The sequence below is a fragment of the Melanotaenia boesemani genome, chromosome 8 (genome assembly GCF_017639745.1).
Source record: "Melanotaenia boesemani isolate fMelBoe1 chromosome 8, fMelBoe1.pri, whole genome shotgun sequence".
Lineage (NCBI taxonomy): Eukaryota > Metazoa > Chordata > Actinopteri > Atheriniformes > Melanotaeniidae > Melanotaenia > Melanotaenia boesemani.
In genome coordinates, this window is record NC_055689.1 from 1,642,184 (window position 1) to 1,662,970 (window position 20,787).

Sequence of the window (20,787 nt, forward strand, 5' to 3'; positions counted from 1 at the left end):
TCCGTCTAGAGATGGAATTACTCTGGATGGTTTTACTTGGCTTCCAGTACTGCAGTGAGGAACCTTGGAGTTATTCTGGACCAGGATCTGTCCTTTGACTCACATATAAAACAGGTTTCTAGAACCACCTTCATCCTACATAATATTCCCAGAATGAGGAGCATCCTGTCTCAGAGTGATGCAGGAAAACCGGTCTATGAATTTGTGGACCAGTTTAGCTTCAGGAAACAGAACCTCCAGTTATCAGATCCCCTCTCTGCATTCAGACCATCTTCCACCTTTCCTTCCTGATAAATCTTACAGCAGGTCTGGCTTGGTGACCCTGATCCATCCTTTAGTCCTGCTGCTAGAGGCCGAGGTTGCTGGGGGACGTCCCATGATGCACTGGGCTCCTCTCTGCTGGGGGACATCCCATGATGCACTGGGCTCCTCTCTGCTGGGGGACGTCCCATGATGCACTGGGCTCCTCTCTACTGGGGGACGTCCCATGATGCACTGGGCTCCTCTCTACTGGGGGACGTCCCATGATGCACTGGGCTCCTCTCTGCTGGGGGACGTCCCATGATGCACTGGGCTCCTCTTTGCTGGGGGACGTCCCATGATGCACTGGGCTCCTCTCTACTGGGGGACGTCCCATGATGCACTGGGCTCTTCTCTGCTGGGGGACGTCCCATGATGAACTGGGCTCTTCTCTGCTGGGGGACGTCCCATGATGCACTGGACTCCTCTCTGCTGGGGGTTGTCCCACGATGCACTGGGCTCCTCTCTGCTCTCTTTATTCTCCATGTAGAAACATCTGATATTGTTGTCATTCATTTGTGTTTCTCTTTTTCTTTCTCAGCAGGAATCCCTGGATTAGAGTTCTGCTGCTGGTTCACCCATCTTTCCTGTCCTCTTCACCCCCCAACTGGTCCAGGAAGATGGCCATCCTTCCTGGTCCTGGTTCTGGTTCTGGTTCTGATGGAGGATTCCTTAGCTTGGTCATTACTTTTATGGTTTATATGAATGCAGTTATTATAAACTGGACTAACGTGGATCATGTGATGGATTTGTATTAATTGGGTTATAGTTAAACTATACGTAATGAACTGGGTTGAATTGGACTGAGTCTGTAAAAGTGCTTTTAGATGATTATCATGAATTGGTGCTGATTAAATAATGATGGACTGAACTGAATAAATAATGAACAACACGAAACCTCTGGAGCACATATTTAAAATGTAGTTCTGAGCTGGATTTCCTCTGCAGGAGATTAATTATCACAACAACCACCACCTCTGTAGTGATGCCTGTGTAGATCACACTGGGAGCAGTATATGATGGAAAAAGTAAAAAGTGGTAAATATAATGAGTTAACAGTTGGTACTCCTTCCTGTTTACTGTCTGTTGTGTTTGTCTGAGAGGAAAGGCTGCAGTTTAATCCAAAATGGAACAGAATCATGTTTAACCACTAATGAAAACTCAGATTTATGTTTTAAGGACTCACGGTTAGAATGTCACATAAATCTGAACAACAACTGGCTCCATGTTCCGTGTGACATAATAATAAGGTTTTGTCACAATGTTTAATATTAAAACACTAACAGAGATGACTTCAGTCAAAAATAATGCTGGGATTATTGAAACGATCTCAGGCCAACTAGTCTCAATCAGAAACATATTGGAAATTAACATTCTCATCTCATCCTGTTTGCTGACCATGTCCATCCCTTTATGACCACAGTGGAGCATCTTCTGATGCTACTTCCAGCAGGATAATGCACCATGTCACAAAGCTCAGATCATCTCCACCTGCTTTCTAGAACATGACGATGAGTTCACTGGACTCCAACGGCCTCCACAGCCACCAGATCTCAGTCCAGTAGAGCAGCTTTGGGATGTGGTGGAACGGGAGATTCTCATCATGGATGCACCCGACAAACCTGCAGCAACTGTGTGATGCTGTCATGTCAACATGGAGAAAACCTCTGAACCTCCACCACCTGCTTCATCTATCACACCAGGAATTAAGCCAATTCTGGAGGAAAAAGGGGTCCAACCCAGTAGGAGCAAGTCGAATGTTTGGTCTGAGGTGGAAATGATCCGACAGTCTGAGATATTCTGCTGATCCTTGTCAAAAACATCTACTATGATTCAGATATTCAGGTATAAACATGAGATCTACTTTCTAAAGAAAGAAGACATTTCTTCTGTTTTACTGCTGACCCCAGCATCCCAGCCTACATTTCTGCTGTGGTATTTTATTCTGACTGACACGTAAACCTTGTAAAATCAGCCAGTAAAAACGCTCCAGGTAGAAAACAAGCTGACAGCTTCATGTGGACGTTGCTGATTATTTTCTGCTGAGACATCATCTGCAGGGCATAACCTGACAGTCGCCATGTGATCAGTACCTGGTTTTTGGTCTGCGTTGTCTTCTGCTGGCTGCTCGTCTGAAGTGGCGTCTCCGTGGCCACCGGACCAATTGGAGTGGGCTAAACACAGAAACAGTTTGTTATGAAATATCTCTTCATGAGGTCTGGATTTTATATTAATTTATATTCCAGAGTGAACTTGTTAAAACTGTCTGAGGTGCAGACTTGAACCAAAGAACCAGAGCTTGTGCACAGTGATCAGCAGCTGGAGTTGAGATCAAGGTCCCATCTTCAAGATATTTTATCTACTCAGTTATCCCCACAACAGTCGACGAGACCAAACTGACGACATGGAATAATTTCAGTAGCAGGAAGGATTGCTCTAACGTGATTCTACGCAGCTACAAACTCTCGTGTCACAGATAATGGCAGATAGATCAGCCCCAAATAAGAACCCTGATTATACAAGAACACCCGCTGAGCAGACAAGAAGGTGAGAACTGTGGACAGTGATTCAGGTGATGCTGATGTCTGATTTACTACACACACGCTGCTTCAGGTAAACTTTGCTGGTCCTGTTTGTTCTGTATCATTGCTTGAAAAACTTCCAATAAACTGGACACATCCATTACATTTCATTAACCAAAGGTATACGTGTTTAATTACTGTCTGTATCAAGCTAAACAATAGCCTTGTTTCTACTGACCTCAGTCTGTTTACATTATTGGTTTTTAATAAATTGACCAGAAACAAATGAGAAGCGCCTCTGTAGAAGAATATATATGCATGTTTATATGCTACACTAAAGCCAGTACAGCCTTTTCATCCGTCTTCTGCGTTCTTTACGTTTACAATTTGATCCATTTTCAAAGAGCTTATGGATGCGTAGCTCGACGGAGCAGTACCACTGGAAACTTGGGAGGCACTGTTGAGAAACAAAGAAGAAGCTGTGATCTCTTTACCGTCCTCATAGACCACCTCCGTCTACTGCATTGCCTCTTTTTATGTCTCTTTCTGAAAATCATCATCATCTCCTTCATTGCCACCATGTTTGTTACTGTCAGAAACTGACATCAGAACTCGGAGGTCCTGGGGCCCTCGTTCGTCTCTGGGGGGCCGGTGCCTGGCGGGGTTTTCAAAAGGGGTATGATGACAGCCGATTTTAGGCCAAATACAACATGGTTTATAACTTTAGTGATTAGAGGTGTTATGGCACTGATATTTAATATTTATCAACCAGTGCTGTGGGTGATGGAGGAGAAATAACAGACGGTGAGAATTCTGTGGTTGCAAGTCATCAGTCAGGACAAGTGGGACGGTGGACGTGGAGAGAAGTCAGTGGATGCTGTTTACTCAAAGAAGGTAATGAAGTCACTGCATTGTTACTCAGTGGCTTCCGTATGTGCAGGAGCATGTGGTTTCAAACGATGGTTTATTGTTAAGAAAAGCTGCTTGAAGTTGCCAGGACTGTTTTTGATATTACTGCAGTAGAGCTGTGACTGTGCTTCTCTGAGAGACTTAGAGTAGGCCTTCTGCTGTTGTCGGTAGGCTTCGTGTCCTTGAGACACCGCTCAAGGACACGTCTTGCTGTCTTCATTTTTCTCAGTCAGTGCTGGACTGGCCATCGGACATACCGGGCACTTGCTCAGTGGCTGATGGTGATTTTAGGCCAGGCCTCTTTTTTTCTTTTTTTTTAGGCTACTAATGGTACTAATTATAAAAGGTATGATACCTATTGGTACACAAATGTGACAGATCGACCCTCTAGTCATGATTGATTCTGGGCTGGACCAGTTGCAGGCGAGGGACGACGCTCCCTCCTTCTTGGGTCATGGTTGTCATGTCAGTCAATCATACAGCGAGAGACAGAGAACAAGATGGAGAACAAAAAACATAAAGGAAGTGGCGAAAAAATTCGAGATAGAAAGAGGCAAGCCCTTCAGGCAGATTCAGCTAAATGTGCTAAAATAACACAAATTTTTGCTGTTAGTGGCGGAGTTTTCTCAGCAGCATCAGAATCAGTTGCGGGGGAATAAGGGGATAAGGAGGAGACACTGGCGGCGGCCGCCGGTGCTAGTTGTGGGAAACTGAACTTGTGGTAAGTGATGAACTGCAGTATACACAGGGTCAGATTTAATCGAGTTTGGGTGGAGTTCATTTTCGTTTTGCTTGATACCACTTAAAACAGTCAGGAGTTACGAGTAGGCCATTTAACAATTTAGGTAGCTATACATGCTAGTTAGCTAGCATGACAGGTTTCTCTCCTGCTGGGTGGTTTCTGTAGACGGATTTGTGCTGCTTCATATATCAACGGTGCCGCTGCCGTATTGATCCTGGGAATTACTTTAAACAGTAAAATGGACAACTGTTTTATAATCTATAAATAAATAACTTCGGGGACTTATCAGTCATACAGGAGCCTATAATGCTGTTATCCTAGCCTATATCATTGATGAGGCTGCTTGTGAGATCCTTCAGTTCCACTTCAGACATAATCTGACAGCATCTGAATGATCCTGGAACCTTTTCAGTATTACAGGGTTTACTATAATATTTATTGGTGCATTCCTTAGAAATAAAAAGAATTATTTTTGTGTGTGTGTTCTTTTTAATATCACCTGTGTGCTTCTGCTTACTGCACCTGTACTGTTGCAACACAGCGATTTCCCCACTGAGGGACTAATAAAGGTTGCTTAATGTTATTATTGTTATTGTTATTATGAGACAGGGAGGATGGTGCTGGTTAAAGTTTATGAGACAAGTACATATAAATCAACAAGGCAGTTTATAAGCAGTCTCAAAGTTATTTTTCATTCACAGGCGTGGTCGTCTTTCCTTCACTACCTTGCCGGCCAGTCTCAGCTTAAAATGTGCGGGTTGATTTTTTGTCCCAGTCCAGCCCTGTTCTCAGCTCACTGGTAAACCAGGGGACTGAGCCAGAGAAGGTATCTTTTTTAACTTTAAAGAGCATTAAGATCCAGGAGATTTTTAATGAATTTATTATAGAATTCCAGTGATTCATCAGCTGATGTAGTCTGTAGATGAGAGAAGCTGGAGGTCCAGCATCATATTGTACGAGTCTATATTTGTCAGGTTCCTAAAGCATATTTGACGCTTGGGCTTGGTGTTGGGGACAGAAATAGAAACTCCACTAAGATAGCCTTGTGGTCAAATACACAAATATGTGTCAAATATGTCATATACAAGCTGGTTGGTGATTGGGGCAGAGTCTATGAAGACCAGATCAAGTGTTTCCCTTTGAGTGTGTGGGGACAGTCCAGTAACTGCAAGAACTCAGCAACATGATGGTGAGAATGAAGGTCCATGTGATAAAGAAAAAGCATCCTTGATTAAGCATCCGGTTACACCTCAACATGAGCTCGACAGGCCAAGGATCGAACCAGCAACCCTCAGGCTACAAGACGACCACTCTACCCACTGAGCCACACCAGTTTCTAATGCATGCCGACCATCAGTATGCAAGCTAACAATCCAGAAGCATTGTGTATAACTTTGTGTACAAAGAGCACCAGCACACTGGCCGGGAGAAGGGAAATATATATATATATATATATATATATATATATATACATAGCTACTGGAGAAAACATCTAGCACAGAGCTACAAGAGCAAAGTTCAGCTCAGACCAGAACCCAAAGAAGAACTCAGCACTAACCAGTGGCTTTCCAGTCCAGTCATACTGGTAATCGAAGATGTATCCGTTTCTGTCGAACAGGTCCGTGAAGAGTTTTCTCAGATAGTCATAATCTGGTTTCTCGAAGAAGTCCAGCCGACGCACATACCGCAGGTAGGTGGCCATCTCTTCTGTTGCACACAGATGCAGATCCATACCGGAGAGACAATGTTTAATCAACATATGATCTGTACCAACAGAAAACTAAAAAATGGGTCTATGTCCACACAAACCTGGAAAACTCTCACAGAGGACTTCTATCGGTGTGTCTCTCTTGGTGTCTCCTATCTTCTGATATCGCTCTTTCAGAGTGTCGGCCTGATTCAGACACAAGAGTGGAAATTATTCACAGCTGATTCTTAAAGAGAGACACTACAGGTGAATAGGGTTAAATTAACAACAACAGCTATCAGCATGAAACTTTCCTGGTGTATTCCTCACATTAGGTCTATTATTGTTTTTACTGGAAGTACTAAGCTCAGATTAGGTTTTATGTAGCCAAAAATGTGCTAATTTGCATTTCTATGAAAAAAAGACTGAACCCTGGATTAAATGAGGTTCTAAGTTCTTTGTTCATTGTGTATACAAATTAGTCAAATATTTCTTCTTCTTTAGCTTCATCTGAATACAAACTTACATGTTTATACGTCTACTGCAAGGAGGTTCTAACAAGTTTTGTTAGAACCAATTAAATGCATAGAAAAAAAACTATAACATGTGAAAGGTGACAACATGAAGATGTTGTGTCTCTGGCAGGTTTTAGGTGAAGTGCAAGGACTTGCAGTGATCTCCAACCCTGGTCCTAAGACCCACTATCCTGCAGATTTTAGATGTTTCCCTGCTGCAACACACCTGATTCACATTAAATGGATCTCTGACAAGATCTGCACAAGTCTGCTGTTGAGCCATTAATATGAGTCAGGTGTGTTGAAGCAGGAAAACATGGAAAGTCTGTAGAAGAGTGGGCCTTGAGAACCAGAGGTGGGGATCCCCGATTTACAGCACTTCAGTAGCAAACTAACATAACAAAAACAAAAACACTAACAAGTAACAAAAACATAACTTTTACTTTAGAAGTCCCATGAAAAGCCAAACAGGAATTTAACAAAGCATGTCATGTGACCAATATGAACCGTTCCATACTAGCTTTATTTATTAACAACCACAGCTGAAACAAAGTGCTGCACACAAATAAAATTAATATAAATGCAGATAAAAACACAAGACATAAGAACAGCTAAACACAACACAATAAACACCAGTTAAAACAAATAAGAAATAAAATCAAATAAAATGTTTTGGAGGATTGAAAGCAAAATGATAAAAACGGGTTTCAAGAAGAGTTTTAAAAGTGGACAGTGAAGGGGCTTCTCTGATGGGTAAAGGCAGATTATTCCACAGTTGTGGAGCAGCAGCAAAGAAGCTCCGGTCCCCTCGGAGCTTCCTCCTGGACCTCCTGGACCTGCAGGAGCAGCTGGTCAGCTGACCTCAGGGCCCGAGAAGGCGAGTAGGGACGAAGAAGCTCAGAGAGGTGAGGCAGGGCAATTTAGACACTTAAAAACAAACATAAGAAGTTTAAAATCAACTCTGAAACGCACAGGCAGCCAGTGGAGTGAAGCCAGGACAGGGTAATGTGTTCCCTTCTACTGCTGCCTGTTAAGTCCTGCAGCAGCGTTCTGCACCAGCAGACGTAGCAATGAGGACTCACTCCCACAAAAAGTCCATTACAGAAATCTAACAGATGAAATAAAAGCAGCTATCGCGGTTTCAAAATTCTGCCTGAAGAGAAAGATTTAACCTTTGCCAACCGCCTTAAACAATAACAAAAACTTGACTACAGCTTTAATTTGGCTGTCTAATTTAAAATCGCTGTCCAAGGCTCTCAGAACTAACAAAACTTAATCACACTCACCTTCTTAAGACTATAGAAGATGATCTTGCTCGCTGGAAATCTCTACCCTCACTCATGGGGAGAGTCGCCACCATAAAAATGATGGTTCTACCCAAAATCAACTATTTGTTTTCTATGATTCCTATGAAACCCCCCTCTACCTGGTTTAAATCGCTAGAATCACACATCTCCCGATTTCTCTGGAAAAATAAACCACCCCGGATCAGTTTAAAAACTTTACAGAAGCCGAAAGATAGGGGAGGATTAGACCTGCCTAACTTTCAACATTACTTCCTAGCTAATAGATTGCAATATGTCCTAAAATGGCTCAAACCTAGTCCACTAGATGACCTGTGGATAGACATAGAACAAACATTTTGTGACAATTTGGAAATTTCTGATCTTCCTTTTTTCAGCTTAAGTATAAAAAAGCAAAAGTGCTTTAAAAGTGTCAATATCAGCACTTCTCTGACAGCCTGGTGGGAATTTCTCAATAAAACCAACTCCTCAATAATACCATGTAAACTCACACCCATCTGGAACAATCCTGATATTCTACTAAACAAAAATATGCTAAACTTTAACCAATGGATTAACCAAGGAATTAAATACTTTGAACATATTATCCATAATAGAAACATGTAAATAAAAATACCCTCTACACAACGCCGTGACGAAACAACAGAGTGTGTTCAGTGGGAGGCTTGTTCAAGTCCGATGCAAGACAGAGAGATACAGAAGATCCTTCCTTCCAGCAGCTATCAGGCTGAAGAACAAAGCCCTTAATTAATTAATGTGATTGTTTTTACTTAAAAATTACTACTACTACAATATTGAATTTCCCTTTGGGATTAATAAAGTATTTTTCATTCATTCATTCATTTCATTCATTCATTCATTCATGTTATCTTTTAATACACTCTCATCACAATATGGGATTAACAGCAACAGATTCTTAGAATATCAACAGCTCAAAACCGTAATACACACAAAATTCCCCCTTCACCGAACAGATCTGGAACTTCCTCCAATAGTAGCAGATTTTATGGACCTCTGTACCCCCAAATTACTTTCAAAAATATACAGATTAATGTTAAAAATAGATGACTACCTACTTCAAAATGGGAGATAGATTTATCCATCAATCCTAGTCAACCATTTTGGTTACAAATATGTCTTAATGCCTTTAATATGACAGACAGCCCAAATTTACAACTCATACAATACAAAGTCCTCCATAGAACGCATTATACAGGACAAAGGATGTTCAAGATGGGTCTTAATCACTCCGATATCTGCACACAGTGCACAGGTAACACAGCAGATGATTACTTACACGCTTTATGGCTTTGTGCACCTGTCCAGAAGTTCTGGAATAAGGTCTGTGAGGGTTTATCAACATGGGTTAGATGTAACATTCCTGCATGTCCAAAACTTTGTTTACTGGGTGACCTAAGTGACATTAATATAGACACTAACAAAGCACATATGGTCCTCACGGCCTTATGTACCGCAAAGAAAACTATTCTAGTGAACTGGAAGTCTAAAAACAATCTAAATATTAACCAGTACAGAAATCTCCTGTTGGATCACATCAGTCGAGAGACTGTATCGGCATCCATTAAACACCAATCAGTTAACTCTCAGTCTCCCTGGACCCCGCTGATTAGTCACATCACGTAGTGAGAAGGGGTGCTGGGGTCTAGTCGCTCCGTGGGGGTTGGGGGTGGGGCTGGCTGGGGGGCCTTGGGGGTCCATCGGCCCTGGCCGGTTCTCTGGGTCGGTGGTCGGGGGGGGCCATTGAGTAGGGGACGGTGTGGCTGACTGGCTCCGGGGCCTTGGGGCCTGGGGGCTGGTGCTCACTGGGGGTGGGCCGGGGGGCGACTGGGGGTCCGGGGCGGTTGGGGGGCTGGCCTGGGGCTGGGCAGCCGGGTTGCTGGGGTGGGGGCCGGGCGGGGGGCGGGTGCCCCGGGGTCTGGGGGCTGCCTCCCTCCAGCTCGGTGGGCCCTTCCTGGGCCTCGGGGGGGCTTGGTCGCCCTGGGCATGCCATCGGGGTCGGGCTGATCCGATGCCGGGCAGGTACCCTTGGGATTACAATGTGTCCGTTGGGTCTAAGGGAGGGGTAGGGGGTAGGGGGAAGGGGGGCGGCGGGAGTCCTGGTGGGCAGTGGGGATGGAGTCTGCTCTCCTTCTCGCTCTCTCCCCTCCCGCCGGGGTCTCCTTCGGGGAGGATGGGGGCGCTGTGCCTTGGACCCGACCAGGATGCGTGTGTGCGGCCTGGGGCTCTCTGGTCTGGTGCGGTGGCGTGGGCTGCCGGGGGTGGGTGGGCGTCCGGGGCGCTCGTGCGCTGGGCTCTTGGCGGGGCCGGGCCTTTGCCCCTCTTCCCTCGGGTGGTCTTGGGAGGGCGGGGGCGCCTACAGCAGCCAGCTGGGGAGTTGGCTGCCTGGGACGGGGATCTCTCTCCCAGTTGTGCCCCTCCTCAGGCCCGGCTGGGACGGGGATCTCTCTCCCAGTTGTGCCCCTCCCCGAGCCCCTCTCCTCCCCCGCCACCCCACATCACACACACTACACATAGGGCACTGTGGGGCGGGTGGAGGCGGTGGGTTTGGCTGGGGGGTCCCCATTGCGGGATCCCCCGGTGGACCCCTGTGATTGCCCGCCCCACTAGATTTTAATCACAACCTAGACATTAATATACATTTAGGGCCTCGGGGGGATGGGCACATGGGCTATGGGTGGGCGGACAGGAGCCACCGAGGTGGCCCTTCCTCCATCCCCTCCCTTTGTGACCTCTCTCCCCCCGATTTTATTTACATGGTAGACACTACCACATTTAACAGTACTGCACTACACACATAACACACACTCACACACACTGAGGGAGTCCTGAGGGGGTCCTGCTGCCTGGCAGCAGTGGGACTCATCACCATCTCATGGCTCCTTCCAGTTTTTAATTGCATTATAAATAGCCCATACTCATGCACACACAACTCAGGCTGGGGGGCAGGGGGGCCGGGGTCTTCCTACGCCCTCGTGTCCCGGGATGCACTCGGGGCTGCGGGGGGTGGAGGTTCGGTGCCTGCCTGGAGTCCTGTGTGGGGTGCTGCTGGGCGCCATCTGCCCTCGGTGCCGCATCGGGGGGCTGGTGAGACCCCAGGGAGAATGTATGTGGTTGTGTGGGTGTGTGTATGTGGAGAGGGTCGGGTCTGGGGCCCACCAGGCCCTAGACTCCCTGGGCTGCCCCTGGTGGGGGCGGGGGGGCGAATGGGTAAGGGTTGGGGTAAAGAGGTTTTTTTTTTTTTTTTTTTTTTTTTGGGGGGGGGGGGGGGGTGGGGGGGACCTGCGGACATGTTCTTGTCCCTGGGGTGCCTAGCCTTGGTGTTGGGTTGGCGTGGCCCACGATGGTTTTGCCTGGGGCGGTCGGGCCCCGTCGGGTTCCTGGGTGGGGCTTTGCTGGGGGGAAAGGGTGGCCCTTGGGCCTGTGGGGTGCCTGCCCTCCGTGCGGCCCGCGCCGCAGCGCCCGGCGCCCGCTGGGCCTGCTCGCCATCGCCCTGGGCTGCCCGGTGCCCCTGTCCCATCGCGCCGGGGGTTCCGGTCTGGGGACCCCTCTGCTCTGGTCCGGGTGGGCCGCTGCTCTGTCTGCTTTGGCTGTCCCGGGCTTGGTACTCTGTGGATCTGCTTGGCCTTTGGGGCCTCGGGCTCCCCCCCGTCCCCCGCTGATGCTTCGGGGTGCGGCGTGATCGCGGCCCCCTTGCGGGTACACATTTCCTCCCTGTTGCATGGCCACACATGCATATTAACACGTGCATGCTCACAAACGTGCTCGTCTCTCCATCAGCTTCTCACTAGATGTAGCTGATGTTTGTGTGTTGGTACGTTCATCTGCAGGTACGTTTGATGACTATTGTAATTTTTTATATTATCATATCTATCTTTCTTTCGGTATCATGTGGTACTGTGGTAGTTTATGTTGTTGTTTTTTTTTTTGTGATATGTTCTGGGCAGCATAGACAACTGTTATTTCCACATTTTAATCCTGTCCTTTTCTCCCTTTTTTTTTTTTTTTTTCTTTTTCTCTCTCTCTCTCTTCTTCTATCTCCCTGTCAGGTTCAGCACTGACATATAAGACTAAAGAAAATAAGATTACAATAAAAATAATAAAAATATCAAGGGCAGCCATGTACATAACATGTCTCCCTTGGTAGAGCAAATCTGTCAAGCAAAATATGGCACACAGACCACCGTTCTGTATGTTAGGATGCTGGACAGGACAGGGTTAAAATAAAAAAAAAAAAATAAAAAAAAAAAAATAAAAAAAATCGCTGTCCAACTTAAAACCCAGGTTATTCATGGGTTTCTCTAAATATCCTGTCAGAGGTCCCAAATCAACAGAAGCTGATTCACAGGAGCCATTTGGTCCAAACACTGTCACCTCTGTTTTTATTCAAATTAAAAATTTTTATTTTCTTTTTGTTTGTTTGTTTTTGTAGAAGTTGTAGGAAATGTTCTGGTGTGTTCATGTACAGGTGTAACAGTTTGTTGTCTGGTGATGGTGTGGATTGAAGGGTCATTGCCTTCTGTCTGTGATCTTTTTGTCTCCTTTCTTCTTTCCCTTTTGCTCTTTTTGCTATTTTCCATCTTTTTCTGTCCCCTCCGGTCGGGTCCAGCAAGATTACATAGATTCCGCGATTCAAAGTAAATAAATAAATAAATGAACCAGATTATCAAGAGGAGGCTTACCCATAGGCCTCCCCTTGGCAGAGCAAATTTGTTCAGCACAATACAGCAACCAGATTATCATTTTGCTGCTATGATGCTGGACAGGACAGGTTAAAAAACAAGAAAAAAATTCAGGGCCAACCAAGCTCTACTATCTAAGAGAGTTCTGAATGAGACGTCATTCTTGCTCTTTAGAGGCAGGTAGATGCGGCAGTCGCCAGCATGGCAACAGACGGCAACGCCATGCTTTCTCAGGATGGAACCCAGAGGCGATAAACACAGTGAAAAAAGCAGCGGCCCTAGAGCTGAGCCCTGTGGGACTCCACGACAGCAGAGCACATGATACAGAGTCTAAAATACTGACACAGACGGACCTGTCCACCAGATAAGACCTAAACCAGTCAAGTGCAGTGCCATGAATACCTACAAGTTGATTCAAGTGGGAAAATAACATTTTGTGATCTACTGGGTCAAATGCAGCAGTTAAATCAACCAAAACCGAAACAACAGTCACCTGAATCACATGCTAAGAAGATGTCATTAATGACCTTAAATAATGCTGATTCTGTGCTATGGAGGGTTTTAAAACCCGACTGAAAAACCTCTAGTGTGCCATTTCTGTCCACAAACTATTGTAACTGGCAAAATGCTATTTTCTCTAAAATTTTTGGAAAGAAAAGGAGGCTTAGAAATTGGTCTATAAGTAGCTAACACAGAGTGGTCAAGACCAGGTGGGACCACACCAGAGGACAAACTGTTATAATAGTGAGAACACACTGCGCTATACTATATAAGAAATGAGGAGGAACAAAATCAAGGGGGGAAACCGAGAGCTTAAGACGATGCACCACATCCTCAGAGATAGAGGAAGGCTCCAACTGATAGAAGACAGCAAAGCAAGAGGCTGAGATTGAAGCATCAGTCAGGGATGAAATGAAGCTCCACAAGTAGCAACGTTTTCAATAAAAAACTGGAGGAAATTATTACACATCTCATGAGACGCTTCCAAACACACATTCTGTGGACTACTGAGAACCGAGTTAATTGTATATAATAAAATAAAACATGAGGGTTATGTCAGCTGGATGAGAAGATAGTTTTAAAGTGTTTCCTTTTAAACCAATGACATTGTCTGAATTTGAGATAAGCCAATGAGATTTTGCAGAAAACCCTTCCTTTTCTGTTACATTTAGTTTCTAATACAGGGGGAAATGACAAGTTTAGATGGGATGACATCGTTCAGGAGGGACCAAGTTTCAGATGATACCAAACATGACAACCACGTGGTGCTGCCTTCTGTGTAAAAAGATAATTCAAAATGGCGGCGCACAGTAGAGCAGCGGCTTCTCGAGCTCCCGGGACTAAGGCTGTTTTTCACAACTTAGAGACCACTTTTAGCACTACTTCTGTGCAAAATCTGCATGTGAAGTACAGCACAACCGAACTCGCACTCATCAGAGATAGTTTGGTTACCACGACCATAACCCCAGGGCTGAAATCCGCACTTGGGAGACAGGGGCTCCTGAGGACAACAACGTGGCGCAGCAGAGTACGGGGCGCTGCGGGCAAAAGGAAGCGTTGTGCCCGGAGACAAAAGAGAGGAACGCGGGCGGGTGTGCTTGCCCAGCTGAAGGCGAGGAGGCCTCCAATTCCAACTCTCTTCCTGGCCAACGTCCGCTCCCTGGACAACAAAGTGGACCTGTTGCGTCTGAGGCTGAGTGTTCACACAGAGATGAGGAACTGTGCTGTTTTCTGTCTCACGGAAACTTGGCTGAACCACAACATGCCGGACTCAGCCTTCGAGATCGACGGCCTGCAGCTGTTCCGTGCGGACCGCGACCACCGGTCGGGGAAGTCGAGAGGAGGAGGACTATGTGTGTACATAAACGAAGGTTGGTGTACAAACTGTGGACTGGTAAAAAGCCACTGCTCTGAGGTGATAGAACTTATGACGGTGAAATGTCGGCCGCACTATCTGCCTCGAGAGTTCACCGCGGTGTTCGTCACCATTGTTTACATCTCACCGGGTGCTAATGCTAACGAAGCGCTACAGGAGCTCCATGACACCATCAGCTCGCTGCAGACTACGCACCCGGAGGCACTTTACGTGGTTGCGGGAGACTTTAACCACGTGAAACTGACGGACACTCTGCCCAGGTTTTACCAGCACGTCACCATTCCCACACGAGGGGACAACACTCTGGACTGTGTGTACACAAACATACGTGGTGCATACAGAGCTCTTCCTCGGCCCCATCTTGGCCTCTCTGACCACATCTCCATCCTGCTGGCGCCAGCTTACCGCCCCCTGCTGAGACGGATCAGGCCAACAAAGAAGACTGTCACTGTGTGGCCCAGTGATGCAGCCTCTGTGCTCCAGGACTGCTTCCAGTGCACAGACTGGCAGGTCTTCAGAGAGGCAGCTATGTGTGAGGGAGAGGTGGACCTGGAGGACTACACCTCCTCTGTCCTCGGCTTCATCTCCAAGTGTACTGATGATGTCACCACCACCAGGACAGTTACCTGCTATCCAAACCAGAAACCCTGGTTGAATGCTGAGGTGAGAGCTCTGCTGAAAACCAGAGATGCTGCGTTCAGGGCAGGTGAGGCATCAGCACTGAGAACGGCGAGAAAAGATCTGACGGTGGGTGTCAAGAGGGCCAAAGCCACATACGCTCAGAAGATTCAGGGTCACCTCACCTCCAACGACCCCCGGAGCATGTGGATGGGCATAAAGTGCATCACAGACTACGACACCAAGGATGCACAATGTCCAAAGGACCCCTCCCTGCCAGACGAACTAAACAGGTTTTACGCTCGCTTTGAGGACCCTGACTCCCCCCCTCCCTGCAATAGACTAACACCACCACCTGGTGACACGCCCCTCTGTGTGTCCACTGCTGATGTGAGAAAGACCCTTAAAGGAATTAACCCCCGCAAAGCTGCTGGCCCAGACAACATCCCAGGGCGTGTACTGAAAGACTGCGCACACCAGCTGGCTGAGGTGCTGACGGACATCTTCAACACCTCACTATCACTGGCATCCGTTCCCACCTGTCTAAAGACTGCAACCATTGTCCCCGTCCCAAAGTGTCCCACAGTGACAGGCCTGAATGACTACCGACCCATAGCCCTGACCCCGGTAGTCATGAAGTGCTTTGAGAGGCTGGTTATGGCCCACATCAAAGACTCCATCAACGTCACAGTGGACCCACATCAGTATGCATACAGAAAGAACCGCTCCACTGATGACGCCATCTCATCAGTGGTCCACACAACCCTCACCCACCTGGAGAGCAGAAACTCATACGCCCGCCTGCTCTTCCTGGACTTCTCCTCTGCCTTCAACACCATCATCCCACAGACACTGGTCCAGAAGCTCTCCACCCTTGGTCTGAGTAACACACTGGGGAACTGGGTCCTGGACTTTCTGACCAACAGACCTCAGACTGTCAGGATCCATAACTCCACCTCCTCCTCCATCACCCTCAGCACCGGCTCTCCTCAGGGCTGTGTGCTGAGCCCCCTCCTGTTCACTCTGCTGACATATGACTGCTCGGCGAGACATCCCAGCTGTCATATAGTGAAGTTTGCAGATGATACAGCGGTTGTGGGACGCATCAACAACAACGATGAGTCGGAATACAGAGAGGAGGTGGAACACCTGGTGCAGTGGTGCAGAGAAAACAACCTCTGCATCAATGTGAAGAAGACCAAGGAGATGGTGGTGGACTTCAGGAAGGATAAGCGCCCTACTCCTCCCCTGCACATCGGAGGAGTAGCTGTGGAGGTGGTCTCCAGCTACATGTACCTGGGTGTGCACATAACCAAGGACCTCACCTGGAACACCAACACTTCCCAGCTGGTCAGGAAAGCACACCAGCGCCTCTACTTCCTTAGGAAGCTGCGGCGAGCCGGACTAGGGAGCGCTGTCCTGAGGAGCTTCTACCGCTGCGCGGTGGAGAGCGTCCTCTGCACCTGCATCACCATGTGGCACGGCAACTGCACCGCCGCTGAGAGGAAGGCTCTGCAGAGGGTGGTAAAGGCTGCACAGAGGATTATGGGGAGCAGCCTTCCCACCACCTCAGACCTCTACACAGCACGATGCAGGGGGAGGGCCCTCCGCATCATGAAGGACTCCACCCATCCAGCACATGGACTTTTCCAACCCCTCCCCTCAGGCAGGCGGCTGAGATGCATAAGGAGCAAGACCACCAGGTTCAGGAACAGCTTCTTCCCTGAAGCTGTCAGACTGCTGAACTCTTGCCATGCCTTGTAGACTCCTCCCCACCCTACCCCACCCTTCCCCACCTCTGAACACCAGCCCAAACCCTGCTGCCCTGCCCCCATCCCCATCCTAAACTGAATCCACCCCCCCCACTCCGACAAACAGACCTGCACTGCAAACACTTTACCCCCCCCAGGGGAGTTCCTGTCCACATGTTTACATGTTTACCTGCTGTCCATATAAGTGCAATATCACTAATATTAATATCAGAAGTGTTATACTTTGGACTACCACTACCTCATGCACATACATACTTGCACATATGTATCTAGGCTGCACATGCAAACTGGGCTCTTTAGTGTTTACTGTTATTTTTATTTTTATTTTATTTAAAATTGTGCTGTTTATATTCTATTGTATTTAGCTTATATTCTATTTATATTTAGCCTATATTTCTATTTTTTTTCTTTTTTTTCTCTTCATGTCTTATTTTATTTCACTTATTGCCCTCCTTCTTATGGCTCAAACCGGGACCTCAGTTCTAATTTCGTACCATAAACATGTAAATGTGAGCTGGTATGACAATAAAGTTCCTTGAATCCTTGAATAAAGTTCAGGTGAATTTCCAGGTGAGATTTGGGTGCGCATGCAGATAAAGTTATCGTGACAAAAAAAAACTCCTTAATGTGCTGTTACTTTTTTTTTTTCAATGGTTTGAGAAGTAACACATGTTGAGGAGTTAAAATAAAACAAATACAACAAAATCTCAAAACTGACCAGGTGATGAAAATAAAATAAAAAAACAGGTTTTTAGTCTGCCGTATCTGGCCTTAAAGAGAAAAAACACAGCTGGTTGTGCTCACCTTTAGTCCCTGCCAGGGCAGACTGCCTCTCAGGAAGTACATGAACATGTGGCCTAAAGCTTCCAGGTCGTCCCGTCTGCTTTGCTCTGAAACCACACAGAACAAAAGCAAAAACTTTAAATAAATAACATTACATCTACATTACATTACATGACGCATCTATTGCTTTCTGGCTGATACCCTGCCTACCACGTAAGGGTGCGGTTGCTGTGGAAACACATCAGAGATCAGGTTTCCGAACCAAACCGTCCCAGACACGCTGATGCTGACGTTCATCCTCCGTTTCCTTCTTGGATGCAGTGCAGCGATAAACATGGCCCAGCAAACAGACACGTCCCAGAGAACGGTGGACACGTCCCAGAGAACGGTGGACCCGTTCCAGAGAGCGGTGGACTCGTCCCAGAGAACGGTGGACACGTCCCAGAGAACGGTGGACCCGTTCCAGAGAGCGGTGGACCCGTCCCAGAGAACGGTGGACACGTCCCAGAGAACGGTGGACCCGTTCCAGAGAACGGTGGACCCGTTCCAGAGAACGGTGGACCCGTCCCAGAGAGAGGTGGACCCGTCCCAGAGAACGGTGGACCCGTCCCAGAGAACGGTGGACACGTCCCAGAGAGCGGTGGACCCGTCCCAGAGAACGGTGGACCCGTTCCAGAGAGCGGTGGACCCGTTCCAGAGAGCGGTGGACCCGTCCCAGAGAACGGTGGACACGTCCCAGAAAACAGTGGACCCGTTCCAGAGAGCGGTGGACCCGTCCCAGAGAACAGTGGACCCGTTCCAGAGAGCGGTGGACCCGTCCCAGAGAACAGTGGACACTGAGAACGGTGGACACGTCCCAGAGAACGGTGGACACGTCCCAGAAAACGGTGGACCTGTCCCAGAGAACAGTGGACCCGTTCCAGAGAGCGGTGGACCCGTCCCAGAGAACAGTGGACCTGTTCCAGAGAGCGGTGGACCCGTCCCAGAGAACAGTGGACACTGAGAACGGTGGACACGTCCCAGAGAACGGTGGACACGTCCCAGAAAACGGTGGACCCGTCCCAGAAAACGGTGGACCCGTCCCAGAAAATGGTGGACACGTCCCAGAGAACGGTGGACACGTCCCAGAGAACAGTGGACACAGAGAACAGTGGACCCGTCCCAGAGAAAAGTGGACGTGTGCAGGAACGTCTCCAGCTGATGATCTTCTGGCTGAACATGGGTCAGATATAAAGGACAGTTTATGTGTGCAGAAGTAAAGATGGCGGCATTTCCAAGATGTCAGCTGGATGAAGGGATGATGAGGGAACAGGTGAGGTTGTACACCTGAGAATTCAGGTAGAAAGGCTCTCTGCTGCAGGGTTTTACATCTGGATGAAACGCCATGTAGAGATGAGAACTTTCCTCCACCAGACTGGGATGTTTGTTGTTCTCTGGTCAACAGTGTTTCCTAATCCAGGTCCTCGGGCCCTCTGCCCTGCATGTTTTAGATGTAACCCTACTTTAACACCTGAACTGAATGAATGGCTCGTTAACAGACTGCAAAGAACTGGATGAGGAAGTTCCTTAATTTGAATCAGGTGTGTTGGGGTAGGAACACGTCTAAGATATGTAGAGCAGGGGGTCCCGAGGACCTGGACTGGGAAACAGTCCCAGTCTGGTTCTGTCACACATTCAGGACTGTTTACTGGTTTCAGAGTAGATCAGATCCAGGAAAGGTTTTTTGTATCTTTTGTTCTTTTCGTAATAGATTAATAAAACTTCCTAATATTTTAGACTGATTTTATATTTTTACTTAAACCAGACGTATTAAATGAATAAATACTGTATATTTGACATAAATCCCAGTTAACATATTAACTGATCAAAAATGAATCCACAAAGATGAGTAAGATGGTGAAGCAGCAGCTGACAGTTTGTAGACTGGCAGGTTTTAATCTATCTGGTTGTAAAATGGCTGCATGAACATTTAATGATCAGTAGTTTATAAATTTATGCTGTAGGAACTTTCACCAAACACCAGGTAAACACCAACATCTGAGACTGAGCCAGGTGGAAACATCTAAACTTCATTGTTCAACAGCTTGTAGGATCCAAGTTATTAATATTTAGTGTTTCTTCAGGGTAACGACTTCATCTCTCGTGAGTTAAAGGACGCTTCTCTCGCTTCAGCACATTTTAGATGTGTTTTAACACAGTTTACTAGGGAGAAACCTGGAAGTGTGGATGGAAACAGTAGCCGGGTTCCCCCAACATGGCGGACAAAGCCACTGTGACGTCACATGTGCATTCTCCATTTTTCTGTAGGACAGACCTCCACGTTTAAGCGGTATGCAAAATGGCTGGGAGTTCCACCTTTGTTTAGCGCAGTCATTCTGTATAGCAAAACTTCAAGCTTTTCCTTGCCAGTTTCATCTGTGGTTGAGGAGTTAAAAGCCACAAAGGCAAGAGCAGTCAGTACACACCCTTTTCCAAGGACAAGAAAGTTAGGCATGCAAGTAAGACCATCAAATATGGCAATAAGTGTAGGACCCAGCAGGCAGCGGCAGAAGCAGAATCCCACTGGAAACATCAGGAAATTGTGGGTGTGGTATGTCACAGCCGCCTGGGCCGTGGACACTACAGTAAGATGGGTGGAGTATATCTGACGCCTGAACCACAAGAGGCCTTGTGGTGCAAAGACTCCGCAAAGCAGCAGAGGAGGACAGCTTTGTGAAGGCGAACAAGCTTGTCTTCCTGGGTGGGTGGAGGCGCTGGGATTGGGCACAGGAGCGTTCACTGTCTTGGAAGGAGTTTTGGCAAACCGACTAAAGGCAGCTGACCTTTCTACTGCACTCTGTGGCTGACCTGTTGCCAAACCCAAGTAACTTGAAGATCCCGAGCCGAGAAGAATATCCATCATGTAAGCAGTGTGGAACAGCCTTCTGAACATTGAACAACATTTTGGGCATATGTCCAAAAGCATTGGCAGAAGGGTGGTACAGGTAGAGGCACGATAAGGTCCTTACTAGGATCGTCAAATGGGTGGAAGAGCAGACGGGCAAAGCTAATAACAGCAA

The 20,787-nt window shown here is 47.2% G+C and overlaps 1 protein-coding gene across 5 annotated transcripts in view; it reads right to left on the minus strand.

Moving 5' to 3' along the window:
* The window catches only part of LOC121643881 (casein kinase I-like), a 51,412-nt gene that overhangs the window by 6,725 nt on the left and 23,900 nt on the right, over window positions 1-20,787 (minus strand). For 3 of the 5 annotated variants that reach the window (XM_041991475.1, XM_041991471.1, XM_041991472.1), the window contains exons 6-9: window positions 17,750-17,835; window positions 6,283-6,367; window positions 6,032-6,180; window positions 2,394-2,474 (exon numbers count right to left, since the gene is read on the minus strand). In XM_041991475.1, coding sequence (XP_041847409.1) covers window positions 2,394-2,474; window positions 6,032-6,180; window positions 6,283-6,367; window positions 17,750-17,835 — 401 coding nt within the window. The remainder of the gene's footprint in view (window positions 1-2,393; window positions 2,475-6,031; window positions 6,181-6,282; window positions 6,368-17,749; window positions 17,836-20,787) is intronic. The other 2 variants (XM_041991476.1, XM_041991474.1) reach the window with 1 other exon arrangement.